The sequence below is a fragment of the Bison bison genome, unplaced genomic scaffold (genome assembly GCF_000754665.1).
Source record: "Bison bison bison isolate TAMUID 2011002044 unplaced genomic scaffold, Bison_UMD1.0 scf7180017864190, whole genome shotgun sequence".
NCBI classification, from domain to species: Eukaryota; Metazoa; Chordata; class Mammalia; order Artiodactyla; family Bovidae; genus Bison; species Bison bison.
In genome coordinates, this window is record NW_011494762.1 from 2,555,127 (window position 1) to 2,575,163 (window position 20,037).

The window sequence follows — 20,037 nt, forward strand, 5'->3', positions numbered from 1 at the left end:
AAAGGCAGTGCCTTAGCCCTGTTCATTTTGCCATCTTTACTCTGACCTTCCCAAGAAGGAACAGACCTGAGTTCACAGATATTTCTCCACAGCTGGAGCCAGACAAGCCCCGTGTTTGGCAGAGAATGTGGAGAGACTGTTTAAATCCAAAGGAAATCCCTACACCCTACACTCTGAGTAGACACCCTGAGGATCAAGCCTCCTTAGCCTGTTGTATCTCTGCAGCTTGTTTCCTTGGTGAAAAACAGGGCTAAGAACTCTTGGTCAGAGACCTCAGGGGTTTATGTCTGTCCAGGTTCAACTTATAAGTTCAGGGTTTTGTTAAATGAAAAGTGGGGAAAAACCTTGTATGCCAACCTTAGCAGGCCCACACCCCAGGAAACAGACTTGGTACCCCAAGATTAACTTGTTACTAGAAACTCTTGGGAAGGTCTCTGGAAGGTTTACCAGACAGTCTGGTTTTGGGGCTGGGCACATCCCTTCCTGCCCTTGGTCTTCTGCTGAAGTGATGCTACTTTCAGATGAGCTCATCTCTGTGGCTTCCATGGGGAGAAGACGCTGGCACCCGCTGCCTCTACTTCCCGTTCCCTGAGCCCCCAGGGATTCTAAATTACCTGCCAGCCCTGTTTAACGAGAGAGGACTTAGGATCTCCTCTGTTCACAGACCTGGATATAATGCCTTCATCCCCTGCTGCCAAGTTGGCCCGTCTCATTTGATAAGAAATGTTTTCAAAGGCACTGAACTCCAACAGCTATTTTTAGTCTTTGCTCTGAGGTCGAGTGGTTTTCAAACCATTTAAATAAAATTCCAGGGTCAAGGGCTCCCTAGAGAACTGGGTCTGGCCCCACCATTCTGTCTGCCTTTGCCCGGGTAGGGTGAGGGGCTACGCGTGCCAAGTGAACCTCATTCTGTGTAGAAAGCTCCATGCTTTAACGTGTCTTGGGCCACAAAGCTACTTCATGACCAGGCCTAGAACAGAGGATGCATATTATCCATTTTTCTGTCCACTGCCACGTGGTCCCTGTTTTTCTTATAATTCCTGGGTAAACCAGTGACCTTGAACACCCCAGTGGACCACTGGCACATGAATGGAAAAGGCATTATAAGTAAGAATCTTCTCAAAAGGATTTTTAAATGTGTTTCAAATAAGTAGTAAAACCAGTAGTCCTCCAAGGGCCCAAGATCCCCAAAGGGAGGGATATCTCCAGTTTGAAAACGTGAAGCTTTAAAACAATGAAGAGCAAGTCTTCAGTTTTCCCTTTGTGGCTGAGCAAGAATTAAACATATTTTACCCATTGAACAACTGTGTGTCTTACTGTTAAGTCTGGCCACTGACCATGAATGAATCTGCAAAACCGTGTGTGTCTTCTCTTCCACAGTATTTTTGGGTTCAGCAGCTCGTCAGAAAAGGCAAGTGGAATAACTTACCTTCTTAATTCATGGAGTTAACTTTGCTGGGGACGTGATTGAGTCTAATTTTATTCTGTCTTCTAATCGCTCCCTTCAGGTGACTCTTCAGCAGAGATGAGTGTGTATGCAAGCTTGTTTAAGGAAAACAACATTACAGGAAAGCGACTGCTGCTTCTCGAGGAAGAAGACTTGAAAGACATGGGCATCATCTCCAAGGGGCACATCATCCATTTAAAGGTACCTCAGAAAGGAAGGCTGTTCCGTCAGCAAATGTCTACTGAGCGCTTACTATGGGGCGGGTCATGTGTCGTGTTAGGGGCTGAGCTGATGCTCACAGCGCCGTACTTCATACTGTTGAGCATTAGCTGCTGCCCCCTGGGACCCCTACTTCCTCCACATAATTCCCACACGAAAGGGTTGGACTTTGGGTCCAGCAGAAGTCACCTGGATACACCTGCATAGCTCCCCATGTCCTCAGGATGTCCTTGGTCTAGTGGAGAAGACAGGTATTGATCGTGCAAAAATGATTAACATGACAGCTTTAAGAAAGGCCACAAAGGAGAGGTGAGGCTGGGCTGAGGAATGGCTTCTGTGAAGGAGTTACGAAGGAATTGAGAGCTGAAGAACCAGGAGGTGTTGAGCAGGTGAAGGACACGGGGAGGAGGTGTTCTGGGAACAAGGCACCGCCTGTGGAGAGACCTCGGTGTGGGAGGAAGCGTCATGCACACTACGGCCGTGTGCGCAGGCAGAGCTGCCAGCCCCAGGCAGTAGTAGGAGGCGACTTCCTTCGAGGCCAGACTGGATATCCATTAGGGACCCCAACAATGCCAGAGCATGCCTGTAGACTGAGTGAAGCTTGAACCACCACAGCATCTAAAGCCATGGGAATTGTGTGTTCAGTCTGCAATCTCCCAAATTTTGACCAAACAGACACCACTATATGTATATTCTTATCCCTTATTTTCTCGGGAAATCCTAACATTTCCCCCAAAAACTTCAGTTTTGAACCCTTTCAAGGCTAAACCTCTGTTTTTGTTTTGCTTTTTTTTTTTTTGTAGTTTAACAACCAGATCTGGTTTTTTGTTTCTTTGTTATGTTTTGCTTTTTAGTTACTCAAACCAAACCACACTTGCTTGCATCTGTGTGCACCTTGTTATTAATCAGAAGTGTGTTTCAAGAGAGATCTTATGAGGAAATCAAATTTGCTCTCCAGACCACCTCAACCCCAGTGTCAGTGGGTGGAGGGGTAGGCACGAGTTAGAAAGAAGAGAGATAGAATAAAGAAGGAAATGTTGAAAAAGCAACTTCTTATCCAAATCCACATAGTGACAAAGGCTCTACCAACATGCCAACAACCATTCCCTTTTCCTCAATTGGGGCTACTGATACCGGGCTTTCCAGGGAAATCTTCCCTGAGGTCCAAAGAGAACACATCCACTCCTATCCTATGGGCCCTGGATCCATATAAAGATATCCTTACAGCCCCTCAGCACCCTTTGGATGAGGGCTTAGCCTTAACCTATCATCTGCTCCCTCTGAGAAGATGGACAGGAAACCTCATACACACACATACACCTCAAATGCTGGTAAATAATTTAATCTCAACCTATGACTGTGGGCAAATCCATCCTGAAAAGCAACGCTGGCTTAGATGGCCCACAGTAGGAAATATTCTTTTCACTCATACAGAAAGAGGAGTTTCAGGGTTCAAAGAGAGAGATCTGGTCAATCTTGTCCTATTTAGCAGATGCCAAAAAGAAGCTCCCAACTCCCCTTTGCCTCTCTTGCAGCCACAGTGATTTCAATATTCCTAGACCCAGCCTAGGACAGTCTAAGTTTCTCTCCATGCTGGTTGGTATCATTAAAGCAAGCAATGTCCAGACTTACTAATTATTGTTCAACAAATACAGTGGATACCTGCTAATCAGAGTCCTGGGCCTGTGAATAAACAAAGAATCCTGCCCTTAAGCAATTTACATCCCAGAAACGAGATAAAACATGTACATACAGCTTCTTTTAATTCGGAGTCTTGGCAGTTGGGAGTAGAGTGTCTGTCCTGAGTTTCAAAGGAAGGGTGTGACCAGCATCTGCGGGGACTGGAGACACCCCTCAAGCTCCTGGAAGAGTCTGCTTGTGCATAGAAAGACAGTCAGTCCCCAGAGGTGGGGGTCTCAAAAGTCAGGTTTGCAGACCCTCCACCTCTGCCAAAGCCAGGGCCATGTTAACAGTGGCTGTCCCAGGGGTGGGGAAGGGTTGGGGGTGCTCAGCCCACAGATGATACTCTCTTAATCTCAGCTGGGGTCCCAGGCACTTCTGACAAATAAGCTTATATGAGAGGGAAAGAATAAGGGGAAAGGATCATGGAAACAGACCTTTCCATGGGAGGTCTGGGAGCATCCTGCATATATTCTTTTTAAAAAAAGAAAAAAAAAAGATTATTTTCCATTACGGTTTATCTTAGGATATTGAATACAGTTCTCTGTGCTATACAGTCAGACCTTGTTGTTTATCCATTCTACGTACAATAGCTTACATCTGCTAACTCCAACCTCCCACCCAACCTCCACCCCCTTGGCAACCACCAGTCTGTTCCCTATGTCTGTGATTCTGCTTCTGTTTTCATAGAGAGGTTCATTGGTATCATATTTTAGATTCCATGTATATTGGGTTGACCAAAAATTTAGTTTGGTTAGCGAATACATTGTTCAATAAAGTCTTGGTGAAAATGAAAAGTCTTTTATTTTTACTTAAAACTGAATGAACTTTTTGGCCAAGCCAATGCAGAAAGGGATATATTGCCTATACTCTTGAGGCAATGAAGATAAAGAAAGGATCCTTCAAGTTGGGCCATTCGGGATGGGATACCACAAAGGGACCTCCAGCCTGGAGGAGCCCACCTACTCCTTGTCAGAGCGCTCTACACACACACACACACACACACACACACACACACACACCACCCCACGCCTCCGATCCTGAGGGTGAGAAAGTGCCCTCCATGCTCCGCTCTCCCACTGAGGCAGGCAGGGCATTTGGTAAACCTTCTAGGTGAATGAGCCTCTCAGCCCACAGATGGTAGATCATAAAACTGGAAAGTGGACGGTCTGCCCACTACCCTTTCGCTATTTGATTGTCCTGTTCAGCATGTCTTGGCTCCCACCTCATTGAGCCTGGAAGCCTGTGTAGAAAGAATAAAGCCAAACATCCAATAAGTGCTGATTACATTGTCAGGTGTAAACGGCTTTCATTTCACTTTAAAAAATGCATCTCATTTTTCTCACATTGGTACTTTTTTTACTCTCTATGTGATATGTTTGGTTCACAGAAAAGCTGGATTATACCTGATGAGTATGAAAAAGAATCATAATTTAAATTGTCCTCCTTTCCTTTAAGAGTTCTTTGTGCTCCATTGGGGGACAGAGCTTTGGACACAAATCCATAGAAAAGCCCACACAGGGCAGTAAACCCTTCAGTGATGTTTCAGCCCTAAAGGGAGCCTCTGGTGATATATTCGTGTTCTTTGTTGTTTTTCCCACAGTTACTTGGGGTGATGACTGCATTCTGTACCCTAGAATATTAACTTGTTACTACTGTACTCTACCAGTGTTTGAAGAAAGCTTTTACTTATTTTTCTACTCTGAGATTTAACATCTTTAAAATATCTTCCTGTTCCATTCAATAATTATAAAACTACCTATAATACTTTGAACAATCAGGTTTATTCTCAATAGATGTTGGATATTAACATCCCCAAGGCATTTTGTGGAATACATAAATAAAGAATGCCTTTATATGTGCACAATAATTTTAATCCTTTCTTGGCATTATCAGATCATTAATAATTTTTTTTTGTTTTACAGTCAGCCATTGAGAAATTAACCCACGATTACCTAAACTTGTTTCACTTCCCACCACTGATTAAGGTAAGTACGGTTTTTCTTACTGAGAATATGCAACTTTTATTGACATACGCACCTGCCACATCCACACCTAAATTTGCCAACGTCGGGAACTGCTGTTTGAAGTGAAATTTAATCATATCTGTCCAACAAAAGGCCCTTTGAGCAAAGCTTAGGATGTGCATATATTGAATACCCTTGTTCCCTGCAAGTTGAAATATTAACAATATAGTCATGATAAGAACAACACATGTCACCTTAGTAGCTTGGGGACATAAGGGCTAACATTGCAGGTGAGGCCTTCTGGCCTCCCACCTGGCTCTGCAGAACTTTGTCCAACATGGAAGCTGCTGAAGGAATTCACATGCTAAGCTCTGGATGACTACTTGCATTGAGGGGTAGGAGTTTTATTGTTTGAATAACATATTAGTGTTAATATATTTAACATTCATGCGTGCTAAGTCACTTCAGTTGTATCTGATTCTTTGTGACCCCATGGACTGTATCCCACCAGGCTCCTCTGTTCTTGGGATTCTCCAGACAAGAATACTGGAGTAGGTTGCCATGCCCTCTTCCAGGGGATCTTCCCAACCCAGGAATCGAAACTGCATCTCTTTTTTTTTTTTTTTTGAAACTGCATCTCTTATGTCTCCTTCCTTAGTAGGTGGGTTCTTTACCACTAGTATCACCTGGGAAGCCACATATTTAACATATTATATTTTAAATATTGTCTAAAGGTATTGGCATAGTTTGTTATAAAATTAGTAGATACTTGCAGGAAGTACACAGAACTCTTCTCATTGACTAACCATTCCAGTTTTCCATCTCTGAGCCCTCAAATGTTCATTTTGTTCCTCTGCTTGCCCTCCATCTGCAGATACTCTAGGAACTGCATTCTTCTTTGGGAATAGGGTGTAAATATCTTGAGTGTTGTGAAACTTTCAAGGTGAAGGGACAAAGTACGTTTCTAGGCAAAAACTGCAAGATAGAAACAAGATGCATTATGAAAAATGTAAGATGCTGGCATTCAGTTTGTAGTACATGAGACAAATCATTTGACAAAGTTCTCAAAGGCTTAATATGTCGTTTCTCTTGCTTTAAGCAGTTGGAATGTGTGGCATAATCAAAAAAAAAAAAAAGAAATTAAACAGTAGATTAGAATGGAAAAAGAAGTGCTGGGAAATCATCTCCTTTACATGAGAAGTAAAAGTAAAAACACTATACGAAATAAACAGTGCTTGGTTTTCTGTTTCAGGGCTCAGTAGGTGAACCAGAAGAAAATGAGGAAAAAATAGTGAATCTTGAACTTGTTTTTGGTTTTCACTTGAAACCAGGGACTGGCCTACAGGTAAATCACATTTTAAATCCTTTGGATAAATTTCAGTCTAATTTACTCTTTTTCTCTCCTGGAACTCAGTGGTTTTATATACCCCCTACCAGCTGGTAACATGATTCTGAGTAAATTTATAGACTTTATAAAATAGAATTTAGTTGAAAGGCTGCCAACTGCCTCTGTAAGCCAATCTAGGAATCTTTCTCATCTAGCTGAAGAGTCCTGGGTGAGCCACCCAAACCCTCAAGGAAACTCATTGCAAACCATGGAGGATGAAGGGAGGGGGTTAAGGTTGGGGGCACAGACAGTAGAGTAATTGTTTGTGCTTCCTGGTATCACAAAGAAATTGATTCCAGTTTCTTTGGGGTTTTGTTGTTGTTTAATTTTATTTTTTGGCCATGCCCCATGACATGTGAGGTCTTAGCTCCCTGACCGGGGTCAAACCCGGGGCCCCTACCTTTCAATCATGGAATCTTCACCACTGGACTGCCAGGAAAGTCCTGCCAGTTTCTTTGTTTTTTAAGGGAAATCACTTTTATCATATTGAGAGTAGAACACCACCGAGAATGGAACTATAGGCAAAATGGAAACCTAAACTATCAGCTCTAAATGGGGTGGCAGGACTTTTGACCAATTCTCATTCACTTGGAGTGCTACTCGATGTTATTTTTAGAATCTGGGCAAATGGTGTGGGCTAGATGGCATGTGAATTGCAATCATAATAGGTTTCTATTACTTTACTATGAATAGCTATAATAGTGATCACGTCTACTAATAGGGACCACTCATTGTGTTCCAGGCGTGCAGGACTCAGGTGTAGTGCTACTTCTCCTCGTTTTACAAATAAGGAGAGTAAGGATCTGAAAAGCTAAATAATTTATCCGAGGGTTACATGGCTAGCAAGTAGCAGAAGAAGGATCTGAACGCAAGCCTCTCCGACCCCAGAACCAAGCTCTTAACTACTACACTATTGGTACCTTTCCTTTGATGCCACAAAGAGACCTTGTAAATACAACTCCTCACTACCTGAGCCCGTTGCTTTGGGAGAGCTGGTGGGGCTCAGCTGGCCCACTGGCCCTCACTAATTAAACCTTGCTTACCCCAGGCCATTCCTGGAACCAGCGCTTGGGAATGATAGGAAATTGTTGCAAGGGGTTAGTTTCACCTGGGGCTTCAAAAGATACTCTTTCTAGACTCCTGACAGAGTGTTTTACCTGCACCACTGCAGGTATATTGATGCTCTTGCTGAATGGAAATCTTAGGCTCCTTGTTTGGGCCACAGAACTTGGATGAGTGAAAGCTGCTCTGACTCCAGGTGTCTGGTGTAGGAACGCTTTTCTTCTTCCTCTGTGATCGGATCACTGTCTATTCATTCCTGTGGATAGAAACAGCTTAAAAAGGGGCATAGGAGAGTAAGCTCCTCTCCAGCAATAACCAAGGGCCCTTCCAATCCTGAGAGTCTGCCTGTGGATACCCCAGGTCCATCTGGTGATAAATAAGTTGCACATTGTAATTTGCCTTCTTTGGCATCTACAGCTCTATGGGACTTAATTTATGAGTATTCTGTGTTTAAACATTTTTATGGCTTGTAGGAGGTAAAAGAAGGGGCAAGAATTTTCTTGAAAAAGACTTGTCAAGAGTAGTTTCAGCCAATAAAATTATTTTCAATTCACAAAGAAATGACTTGTTAATACACACATAGTAAAAATCAGAAGCTATAAATAATATTGGAGACCAAATACAGTAGTCTGGTTTTGACCATGATAGTATAGACTTGTTGAGTCATTGCTTATCCACAAGGCCTCAGGTCACTGGAACTTTTGATTATTTGCTGATCCTTGGTCACCCATGCAGAATAATAATTTCATTCATCCACTCAGCAGAAATTTACCTAGGACCTACTGTGTGCCTGGCTCTCTGCTAGATGCTCAGAATGCAAAGTTTAAAAGTATAGCACTGCCTTGCAAGAAAGCCATAGTCTACGGGAAAAAATAGACAAGATCAATGAATGGTTTTAATACAGAATGATGCATTTTTACAATATCATGCACATCATTCAGTGAAAGCACAGTGGATGAGACTGAAAGGGGTGCAGAAAGGAGTCAAAGGAGGATCTTGACATCTTCATGGTAGAGTTTATGCTTGAACTAAAATTTGAAATCTATCAAGAACTGTTAGGTTAGGGAGAAGACATTGAAGGCAAAAGGGACAGCATGTACAAAAGTTTAGAAGCTGGGAGAATACAGGCAGCTCTTCTTTGGGCTAATTTCTATGAGAGCTCACAACTCAAACCTCGCTCTCTCTGGGACAACTTAGCATAGTGTGGGTAGAATAGAATGGTGAGAGTTTAAGTCACAAGGGTGACTGGGGAACAGGAAAAGAACTGTCTCGTGTGCTAAGCTAAGGAGTTTGAAGAATGCTAAGCATGGCGTAGAGAATCTTCCCTGGTAGCTCAGTGGTAAAGAATCCTCCTGCAATGTAGGAGACGCAGGTTCAACCCTTGGGTCAGGAAAATCCCCTGGAGAAGTAAATGGCAACCCACTCCAGTAATTCTTGCTTGGGAAATCATCCATGGCGTCACAAAAGAGTCTGACATGACAGCGACTGAACAAAAGAGATTCTATTTATGTTTTAAATGATCCCTCAAAAGCACAGATGAGCCAGATGAATTAGAAAGCACTCAGGATAGAGTGAGAAAGGCCTGTGTGTAGCAGAGAGACAACCAGGTGAAAAGGGACAGGAGCTGAGGCTATGACAGTGCCATGGAAGTGCGTGCATCCAAAGAACTGATCAGACTGGAGCTGAGGTCTGAGGGAGGAGCCAGGATGGTGCCCAGGTTTCTAGGGTGAGCAGCTGGCTAGATGACATTATAATGCAATAGATGAAAAGTGAAATATACAGTGCAAATGTAACACCAAGGCGCTAAAAGTATAAAGCAGTAACTGGAATGGGTGAGGTTAATTAAGAAAAGAAAAGCTTCCCCCTCCCCGCCGCCCCAGTTTTTGGCTGTACCTGTGGCTTGCAGGATCTTAGTTCCCAGACCAGGGGTTCAATCAGCAGTGAAAGCGTGGAGCCCTGACCTCCAGGGAATTTCCAGGAAAAGCTTTTTTGGAAGGGATGTTTTGAATATGAGCTCGAAGAGGCTCATGGTCCTTTGCAAATAATTTTCTGAATATAATGTTTAAAACTTAGGCTTAGAGAGTCCTTCTTTCTGAAGAGCTCAAGTTATTTCATCCTTGTCACCTCATTTACCCCCCTTGGCATTTCTGTGAGATGCATAGGCACATGGTATTGTCATTTTTGATTAGAGAAAGTGTGTTACCAGCTTAGGGTGAGGAGAGGATAGAGCTGAAACAAGAAATTACATCTTCATCATAACCTTTATATTAAACATGTACTTGCTCTCATTCCTGGCCCAAGATATTTAAGCCATCTGGAGACATTCACAAAATAATCCTCGAGTAAATTAGTGTCCAGATCTGAATTACCCAATTATGTGCTAGGCTATATCCTAACATTATGAAATATCTTATCACAAATGTGCTTTAAATTGCTATTTCAATTCCCCACATGAAAACCTTGTTACATTGACCCTTCAAGGTGGAACCCAAGAGAAAAAGACATCCTCAAAATTCCAATTAACTGAGTTCCCATAAGCCCATCTTTATGGAAAAGGTGCAGCCTTTACCCCCATCTCCATGACTGGAATAAGTTAAATGAGAACATTGAGGCTTTGGAAGTTCTCTCCAAACAGTTAAAATGAAAGATGTGTTCTAAAGGCAGCTATTGGGAATAATGTATGACAATGACTTTATCATGAAAATAGTAGCTGTGTTTTCCCACTGCCTCTGAAAAGGACCACCAGCTAGCTACCACTTAAAATTGGTTTGTTGTGCAGTAACTGGCCTACTGAGAGGAAACAATGGAAATATGGCCTTATCCACCAATATACAAATATATGTAGGAAACAAAGGCTTTCCTTGTAAGACCTGTCAGTCTTTGCTGGTCAGAGCCCCTGACTGTGACCTCAGTCTTTGCTAGTCAGAGCCCCTGACTGTGACCCCACCTCTCGAGATGACCAGGCCCTCATCAGACTCCAGCACCGTAAGTGATTCAAGAATTTGTCCACCAATGAAACCAACATCCTTTTTCCTTTCCTTTTCTCCGACAGCCTGGCAGGGGAAATAATTGGACCAAAGGCTTTCCTGACAATTTAAATTAATAAGAAGTTGAGAATGAGTTTCACCCATTTACCCATTTCTACAGAGTAAAATTAATTATCAATTTAAATAACATTGTGCATTGAGGCAGCCTCGAAGTTGACAGTGGTATTGGCAGAAATTGGGTCTTTCTCAGCTCAGGTTTCCTGGGCGAGGTGCTTAAAATGCTTATGATAATTATTATTATTTCATACCTCTCCCAGACACTGTGGCAAGTACTCTGCAAACATTTTTCTGGTGTAATCATTATAACTCACCCTCACAGGGAGCAGTATCCCTGTATTAGACCAGGAGGAAATGAAGGAGGGGAGAGGAAGAGCTCCTCCCCCAGAGCCCCTACCTAGTCAGGGGCAGGTCCAGCCCAAGGCCTCAGCCGCCATGTCTTACTGCTTCTTTTTGAAAAGTATCATGCGTGCATGCATGCTAAGTCACTTTAGTCATGTCCAACTCTTTGGGACCCCCACCAGGGTCCTTTGTCCCTGGAATTCTCCAGGCAAGAATACTGGAGTGGGGTGCCATGCCCTCCTCCAGGGGATCTTCCCGACTAAGGGATTGAACCCAGGTCTCCTGCAGCTCCTGCACTGCAGGCAGATTCTTTACCACTGAGCCACCAGGAAAGCCCTTGAAAAGTATCAGATTCAGTCCCCAAAATAGGTGCATTGGCAGTAAAAAGGCAAACATTTTTTTGGTCGTTTGATACTAAACCACCACTATTTTTGTTTCATGTGGAAGGTGCCTTGTGTTTGTAACCTAAGGCCTTTGACTTGCTACAGAAGGAAAGCAGCTTACAGAATCTCAGGCAGCTTCATGCACTCCCCAGGGTGGCAACCACCCTTTTTATTGGAATATTCAGGTGCATAGAGTTTCTTATTATATCTCTTATCAACTTGCCAGTCAGGAGCATTGATTCTCAAATTGCCAAGGAATAAACTATCAAATTACCCAGCAGTTTTCTCACCGAGCTCCTTTTGAGACTCTGTGTCATAAAAATTCAAAAGCAGAGTTAGGAGGGGACTCTCCGAGGAGCCATCCATTCCTGTGAGTGCTGGACAGTCATAGACTTTGCTCCTGAGTCCTTAGTCCGTTTTCTCCCCCATGGGGCGAGGAAACCTGATTGAAGCTGGGATTCCATGAGTCTAAGTGGATCCCTGCGGTAGAGAAGAGATGGGCTTAGGGGAGAAGCCTGGGGAAGGACACCTTGGCTCCAGCGGACCCTTAATTAAACAGGCTTCCAGCAGCATTTGAAGAGGCAAGCAAACCAGAAAGAGAAAACAAGAGGGACATTTGGAAAAGGTGGAAGCGGCACTAACGGCCCCTTCAGAGTAGAAGACATTCGCGTCCCCTCCCCCTCCCCCCTTCCACCCGTCCCTGTAAGCACCTGGCCCCTTTCTCCCACTCCCCAACCCAGGAAATTCAGTCAACGGTTTCGCTTCTCTGGTTGTTTCATCTGTAGGTTAAAAATGCTGCTTTTTACAAATACTTCCCACTCACTATTGTGCTTCTACATCTTTATTAGATTGCTTATAAAATGTGGCATTTAATAAACTTAATTGAATCTCCAGGCCCTTTCTCAAAGCACTATAAATATCAAAAACTGTGTCAAATAGGGCTCCCCCCCCATTATAGAGTTTTTATAAATGGATAGATAAACATGAATAAAATAGAGCACAAAGAAAAGGATTTTGTAAGGAAGTAAAAAGCCAACACCTTTTGTAATTTCAGAAGAACTGAAAGGCAGCGCTTTGCCTTCCTTTGATATGTCTAGCATTTATGAAAAATTCAGTGTATGAAAGTTGATTTTCCATGACCAACTGTTTTTGAGGATAAAATACATGTACACAAGTACGTGTTTGTACTCCTCAGTATATAAGCTTGCAGTGGTAGGGTTCTGTAAGAAATACAAGTTTTAATTGACAGCAAAGGAACAAGTACAGTTCAGAATTTGACCACATGACTTGCTGCTGATTTCTAATTAGCATTGGTTATATGCTTTGTCAAACAGGCCAGGCAGCCTCCTACAGAACTAAGACAAAACTGGAGAGGTATCCAGGACATCATTGCTGATGGATTGATAGTCATGTGTAGAAATGGCGTGCCAGAATATGTCTAGTAAATGGAGAAAACAGCCCTGACTTGTAGTGTTTGCAGTTTTCCATGGTGTCAATACTCCTACCATAGCCAAATTCAAATTGCCAATCTGACATCACCGAACTCAAAGTTGGAAAGAGATGAAAGTAATCAGCTCATGAGGCCTGGCCCCAGCACAGACTGGGTCACTCTTAGTCTTCTTGATCAAGATTATGTGGTCCTTTCAAAATCATGAGTAGCAAGGAAGCATGCATGATGAAACATAGGTTTAAATAAATCACAAACATATTACTGCTGGTTTCCAGCTATATTAAAACGTGTAGTTAGCTCAGAGAGCTCCAAGCTCCCCATGAACCCAACTGTTGGCTTAGATCCCCTTGGGTGGCTGTTGGCTCGTACAGCTACACTGACCATAGTGTATGAATCATACCTTAGGATTTGAGTTTGTAAAAAGTAAGAATATAATTATAGAAACAGAAAAACAAAACTTAAATTTGTGACTGCCTTTTAAAATGGCTCTAACAGCCACTATTGGCAACTCCATGATGACAGGCACAGTTGTTGATAATAACAGAGATCTTTGCTTTTAGAAGCAGGTTTGGAAAAGTCTCTGTGGATCTGCAGAGAGAAGGCCTCCATAACTCACAGTGACTTGTGTATCCTGAACCAAAATTTAGATCTTGGAAATAATCAACTGTAAAAGGACAGATTATTTGAAGTCAAATTAAAAGAACTATGTTGGAAAATCAAAGATCTATGACAACCACATCAACATTAAGATGTGAACTGAGAATAAGTAATGCCTACTAACTGGGACAATCTTGTTATTTCTTTTTTCAAAAAATTGTATTTATAAAAGAAAAAAGAAAAAAAATGTATTTCTTGGAGTCATCTCTGGAGACATGGGAGGAGGCAGGAGAAGTAAGTAGGTAAAAGAGCTGTTTTGGTATTTTGAGTAAAAGTTTCTTGTATTTTGAGTAAAATACTTTTGTATTTTGAGTAAAAGTCCTGGGTAAAAGTTTATTTGCAGCCCATTCTGTAGTATTAACAATTTAAGCAGTAATTAGGTAAGTCAGACCACTTTCTGTATTGGTTAAGAAACTCAGTTGGAGACAGAATAGATTCTTAATTATTAAAAAATCAATAAGAAGATTTACCATTCTTTTTTTCCAAGATGAATACTTAGTACCTTCCAATTTCAAATACAGTTTAAAAATAAGTAAATAAAAAAGCCTTTTCCAAATATGTCAGCTAACATCTGAGCCATTTTAGGTAGTCAAGTATATAGTGCATCATACTAAAGTATACCTCACTTGACTTCTCACTTTATTTTAGCACCATCCCTAAAGTCTTTTTTCCACCCATAACTCAAATAAAAACCCCCCAAAAGGCAATAGAACAACCTTATCTCCAGTGGTGTCTAGTTGGCACTGGTCTGCCCTGACCTTAGACACAAGCCATTGTTAAGGGTATAACGCATTTACATATTTTGCAATAAAACATCAGTTATTTGCATTACTGTGTCAAGTTTTATTTGATTCTTTCACCTAAAAATGACTCATTTTCCTTTCTTGTATTTTAAAAACCAACTACTCTAAGCTTGTTTGAGAATAATCAAAAATTGCCCATTTAGCTAGAAGTCATTTTCTTTTCAAAAGGCAAATGTTATTTAATCTTTCAGCTGTTCATTGTGCCATCATAAATACTTTCTTTTCAGCACAGTTGTGGGGACTGAAATGAGCCCACTAATTGCCTCCCATTTCGACTGACATGTGGTGGTTTAGTGGAAAGAGAACACAGCAGGGAGAAGGAAATAGGAGGCTGAGAAAATGAGAGCTAATTATTTTCACTGCCTCATGTCAGGCTCTGTGTCAGCCTTGTTTTTACAAACTGGAAGGTTTAGCACTAAATAAAACAAACTGGCGTCATGTTTTTATATACTGGCAGTGTCATGGAAGCAGCTGCACATCTCAAAGACAATATAATGCCTGCGTTCGCATGGACACCATCTGACAGACACTGTGAGCCACGGCTAATGAGGACATCACAGTGGTGCCAAGTGAAAGGTGCTGAATTATGTATGATTCTTCATCAGTACAGCAATAGTCCTGTACATCATTATGAGACATTGTTTTGCTGGAGAGATTAAAACATTCTTAGTTCCAGACCCTGCAACCTATATGCGCTGAAAGAGGTTATTAATGGAATTTTTAGGGAGAGTTTCTTGTGGATTTCTTTGGGGTTGAAAAACAAATCTCGTGGGACAAAGCTGTGATGGGTCACGACACTGTATAGATAAAGAAGAGAGGCAAATTAACCATACTTGCATTATCTTCCTTTTAAAGGCAGCATAATAAAATAGAGTGTAGCAGGGTTATACATAATGATAAATAACCCAGGTGCTATCATGGGATGTTCTTCTCTCCTGCCTTTAAAACAGCAGGTTCCAGCAGCTGAGCGAGATAATAGCAATGCATGTAAAGGAGCCTTTGGAGGCCTAACTCATCAACATCTTACTACTTTAATACCAGCATGACCAACATTTCTATCGTGTTTTTATTTCATCTTGTATGACTTCTTACATTTCAAAATAGTCAGTCGCCTGCTATGAAACTCTTTCCCTTTTTCCCCCATCTTGAATCTTAAAAAGTTTATTTCGACCTCTGTATTTTAGATTCTAAAATATGTCGTCAGTAGAAGCTTTTTTTTTTTTTTAAGGTGGAAGGGCCTCTTTGCTAGAATCTTGAGCATTCTCCAGTGGGATTTTACTTTTTCTCTGGTCATGGGGAAGGGGGCAGGGAGGACATGGGGATTTTAAAAACCTGTATCTCCTCCATTTGACTGGGCATGCCAAGTGTAGCTAAGTGAACTTGCTACAAATCTCCACGCTATAAAATCCCAATTTTGTGAAGTTCTATAGCAGGCAAAATTAATCTATGGTGGTAGAAATTGGGACAGTGAGTGCCTCTGGTTGTGGAGGAGATGTCAGCTGGGAAAGGGCATGAGAGAATTTTCTATGGCAGTGGAATATCTTACCTGTTTAGATAATTTGTTATCGTTTAGTCTCTAAGCCATGTCCGGCTCTTGCAACCCCATGGACTGTAGCCCGCCAGGCTCCTCTGTCCATGGGATTTCTGAGGCAAGAATACTGGAGTGAGTTGCCATTTCCTTCTCCAGGGGATCTTCCCAACCCAGGAATGGAATCCAAGTCTCCTGGATTGGCAGGCAGATTCTTTACCACTGAGTCACTTGGGAAGCCCATTTGCGTAATTACATGGGTGTATACAATTGTTAAAATGCATTGAACTGTACACTTAAAAACCTGTACACTTTACTGTATGCAAATTATGTTGTTCAGTCACCCAGCTGTGTCTGACTCTCTGCGACCCCATGGACTGCAGCATGCCAGGCCTCCCTGTCCCTCACCATCTCCCAAAGTTTGCCCAAGTTCATGTCCATTGCATCGGTGATGCCATCCAGCCATCTCATCCTCTGATACCTCAATAAAAAATACATTAAAAAAAATTTTTTTATGTCTGTAACCTTCAGATAAAGATCATTTTTGGAGCCTGAAAGCTCAATGTGGAGGTCTATTTTTTCCTCAAATGTCCTGAATAATCTTGCTCCTAGATTTTTAAAGATTTACCTATAATGTTCGTGTTTGTGATAAGATTTTGGTAGGAAAAAAAAGAGAGATTGTTGTTTCTGAATTGCCCAGAACTTAATATAATATTTATGTATAACTTTTGTGCTAACTTCAATCACTTTTTCTATTTAGAAACTTTACCTCTATCCTGATGAGTTCTTTTTCTTTCCTTCCTTCTTTCTTTTTTTTTTTTTTTTTTTGTGAGAGGGAGAAGGGATGTCTATGTTTAGAATCACATGTATTAGCCTAGGACTCCAAAGAATTTTAAACAGCTTGCAGAGAATGTAATAGTGATTTCTCACAAAGAGATACTTAATTTAGCATTAACTGAGTGTTGTTTAGAATGTTATCTTCACAGTGTAAGAGTTTCTGTTTTACTTGGCCAGTAATCTTAATTCAGAAAAATTTTTCATATAATTGGCAATGCAGAAGCAGTTCAAATGGAATGCTTTCTCATCCTCCATTAACCACATACTTGCTCCTAAAATTATCCAGGTATTTCAGCAGCTGCTGAGATAAATGGTACATATCCTGGGAGCTCAACAGAATTCTTTTTTTCATCAGTTTCCAATGCAAAACTCCCCTCTCCCCAACAGAATGTCACCCACGTCTTGTAGGTTTGCCCTGAGGGGCAGACTGTCTAGCTAGTAGAGAGGTTTTGCTCTTCAGCCCCCAGGGAGGAATTCGCAGGCTTTTGCTCCTACTCCATTGCCTTCCCCCTATGGATTAGTAATTAGCACTCCCCAGAGATGTCCAGGGCACAAATTCGAACAGTGGGGATCTTCTTGGGTGGGAATCTAGTTGTGAAATGAAACTCTGTGGTAGTTAGGTCCTGCTTGTGCAAACAGAAGGGAGAAGGTTGTTTCTGCTTTGGAAAGTGGCAGTCCTCCCTAGTCATGAAGCCTAAGCCACGGCTGGAGGGAAGTGGTTGTGATTCCGGATTCTGGCCCAATCAGTCAAGAAAAGGAGCTTACAGACAGTGAAATGGCACCATATTCACATTTAACAATGGTCTTTTTCAACAAAGGAGAGGGAAACTGGCTCTGTTGGACTTATTGGAGACTCAGTATTTCTGTCTCTGCCAGGGAGTCCTACAAAAGAACCCACAAGATAATTTGGACTGCTTGTTGACTTTGGAAGGTGGAACTCCTCTGGACTGTAATTCTTACTTTTGTTAACCCATAACAAGGAAAGTTCAGGATTCAGACAAGTCTGAGGGGAAAGCTACTCTTCATAGCACAATAGGTCTACTTGGTTTAGTTCTGAACTCCACTTCTTGCTCTCTGTGTGATCTTGGTAGAGTTAACTTATCCTTCTGTACTTCAGCTTCCTCGTCCAAGATAAGGCTCTCTGGCTGTCCATCACATTTCATAGCCACTGTCCCTGCGGTAATCTGCTGGTTTCTATTAGGAGGGCCACATCAGATCTGTTGAAACTGGAAAGGGCAGAATTGGTGCTATCTAATCCATCTATGTGAGAAGATGTGAGGGTTTTTTTACTTCTATTTACTTCATAAAAGCAGTTGTGGTTATGTTGCCACTTGGCTACACCTTCTTTTTTCCAACAAAGTCCCTGGCACCAGAGTTAGTCAGTGTCCTCTGGGTCAAACTCCTGCCCAAGGAAGCTGCTTTGACACAGCCTGTCCACTCTGGCCAAGTCTCTATTCTAGACAATCTTTGGACCTTCCTGCCTCACTTACCTTCTGGCCCACTCCCTTAGATGGCTGCTAGATGACAGGTTGGCTAATGTAATAACAAATGGGAGCTCTGTTGGTGACCAATATTGGCAACAATAGTAATTATTTCTTTTTTTATATTAAATTTTTTTTTATTGAAGTATAGTTGATTTATAATGTTGTATTAATTTCTACCATACAGGAAACACATATGTTTGTGTGTTCAGACACTTCAGTAGTGTCTGGCTCTGTGCAACCCTATGGACTGTAGCCTTCCAGGCTCCTCTGTCCCTGGGATTCTCCAGACAAGAATACTGAAGTGGGTTGCCATGCCCTCCTTCAGGAAGTCTTCCCAACCAGGGATCAAACCCGCAATCCACATCTCTTACGTCTCCTGCATTGGCAAGTGGGTTCTTTACCACTAGCACCACCTGTAAAGTCCTATATGTAGATATACATATATATGCATGTATATTCTTTTTCATATTTTTCCATTATGGTTTATTATAGGATATTGAATATAGTTCTCTGTGCTATATAGCCAACCCTGTTTATTCAATCTATACATAGTACTTTGCATCTGCTAATCCAAAATTCCCAAGCCATCCCTTCCCCAAGTAATTACGTCTTTGGGAACTCCTAATTTGGCTCTGGCACAGCGCTGAGTACTTTGTTTACATTATCTCATTTAGTCAAAATACAACAACCCACTCGTAAAGAACACTAAGATCCAGACGGGTTACATAATCTGGCTGAGGCTGGGGGCAAAGTGGCAGAACTGGGATTCCAGCTCAGGTAGATGGACTTTAAACTTGTGATCTTTCACCTCCCCTAGAAGGCAATGGCACCCCACTCCAGTACTTTGCCTGGAAAATCCCATGGATGGAGGAGCCTGGTAGGCTGCAGTCCGTGGGGTCTCGAAGAGTCGGACACCACTGAGCGACTTCACTTTCACTTTTCACTTTCATGCATTGGAGAAGGAAATGGCAACCCACTCCAGTGTTCTTGCCTGGAGAATCCCAGGGACAGGGGAGGCTGGTGGCTGCCGTCTCTGGGGTCGCACAGAGTCGGACACGACTGAAGCGACTTAGCAGCAGCAGCAGCAGTGATGGCTCAGTGTATGACCCTTTTCTATACTGTTTCCATTTTAATAGGATTCCTCAACACCTTAAACCAGATGAGTGAACAATAGAACAATTGCAGATGGCCAGAGGTGAAATGAGTTTCAAAAAGGAGTCCTTCGAGCCCCCATGGGCTCTCAGAGAATAGAGTTGTCTGCTTTTGATTTCTGCTTGTCAGGATGGAGAGTTGTTCACTGACATCCAAAATGACTCTTGAATGTTTCCGATTCAAATATCAATACCCACATTTCTGTCATTCACATCAAACCAAAATCAATAGCTCTCCCTAGCAAATTGAGTGGGTTTTAAACCAGAGCCAATATTCCCACTATCTGGTTCCTATCACTAGCAAGAAACTGAAAAGCTAGCAACTGTGCCTTTAAAATTCTATGTTAGGCTCATAAATATGTAGAATTTTTATTTTTAGTGATACTGTTGATGATTTAATTCACCTCATCCATATGAGGTCCTTTCCAGTGACCTATTGGTTAAGAATTTCTTCTCCAGCATCCCATCCATGGCTGGGTCCTGTGGAATTCAATAACTTGTTTAAATCCTGGGAGTCGTGGAGAATGCTCTTGGACACCTCTGGCTCACCAAATGACAAAAATGCCAGGAACACCTTCATTTTTAAAATTTAAAAT

The 20,037-nt window shown here is 42.0% G+C and overlaps 1 protein-coding gene across 1 annotated transcript in view; it reads left to right on the top strand.

The window, feature by feature from the left end:
- The window catches only part of LOC104991388 (mitogen-activated protein kinase kinase kinase MLT), a 155,398-nt gene that overhangs the window by 119,801 nt on the left and 15,560 nt on the right, over positions 1-20,037 (top strand). Inside the window, exons 13-16 of the mRNA XM_010843839.1 lie at positions 1,381-1,411; positions 1,509-1,648; positions 5,272-5,334; positions 6,566-6,658. Of these exons, the coding sequence (XP_010842141.1) occupies positions 1,381-1,411; positions 1,509-1,648; positions 5,272-5,334; positions 6,566-6,658 (327 nt within the window). The remainder of the gene's footprint in view (positions 1-1,380; positions 1,412-1,508; positions 1,649-5,271; positions 5,335-6,565; positions 6,659-20,037) is intronic.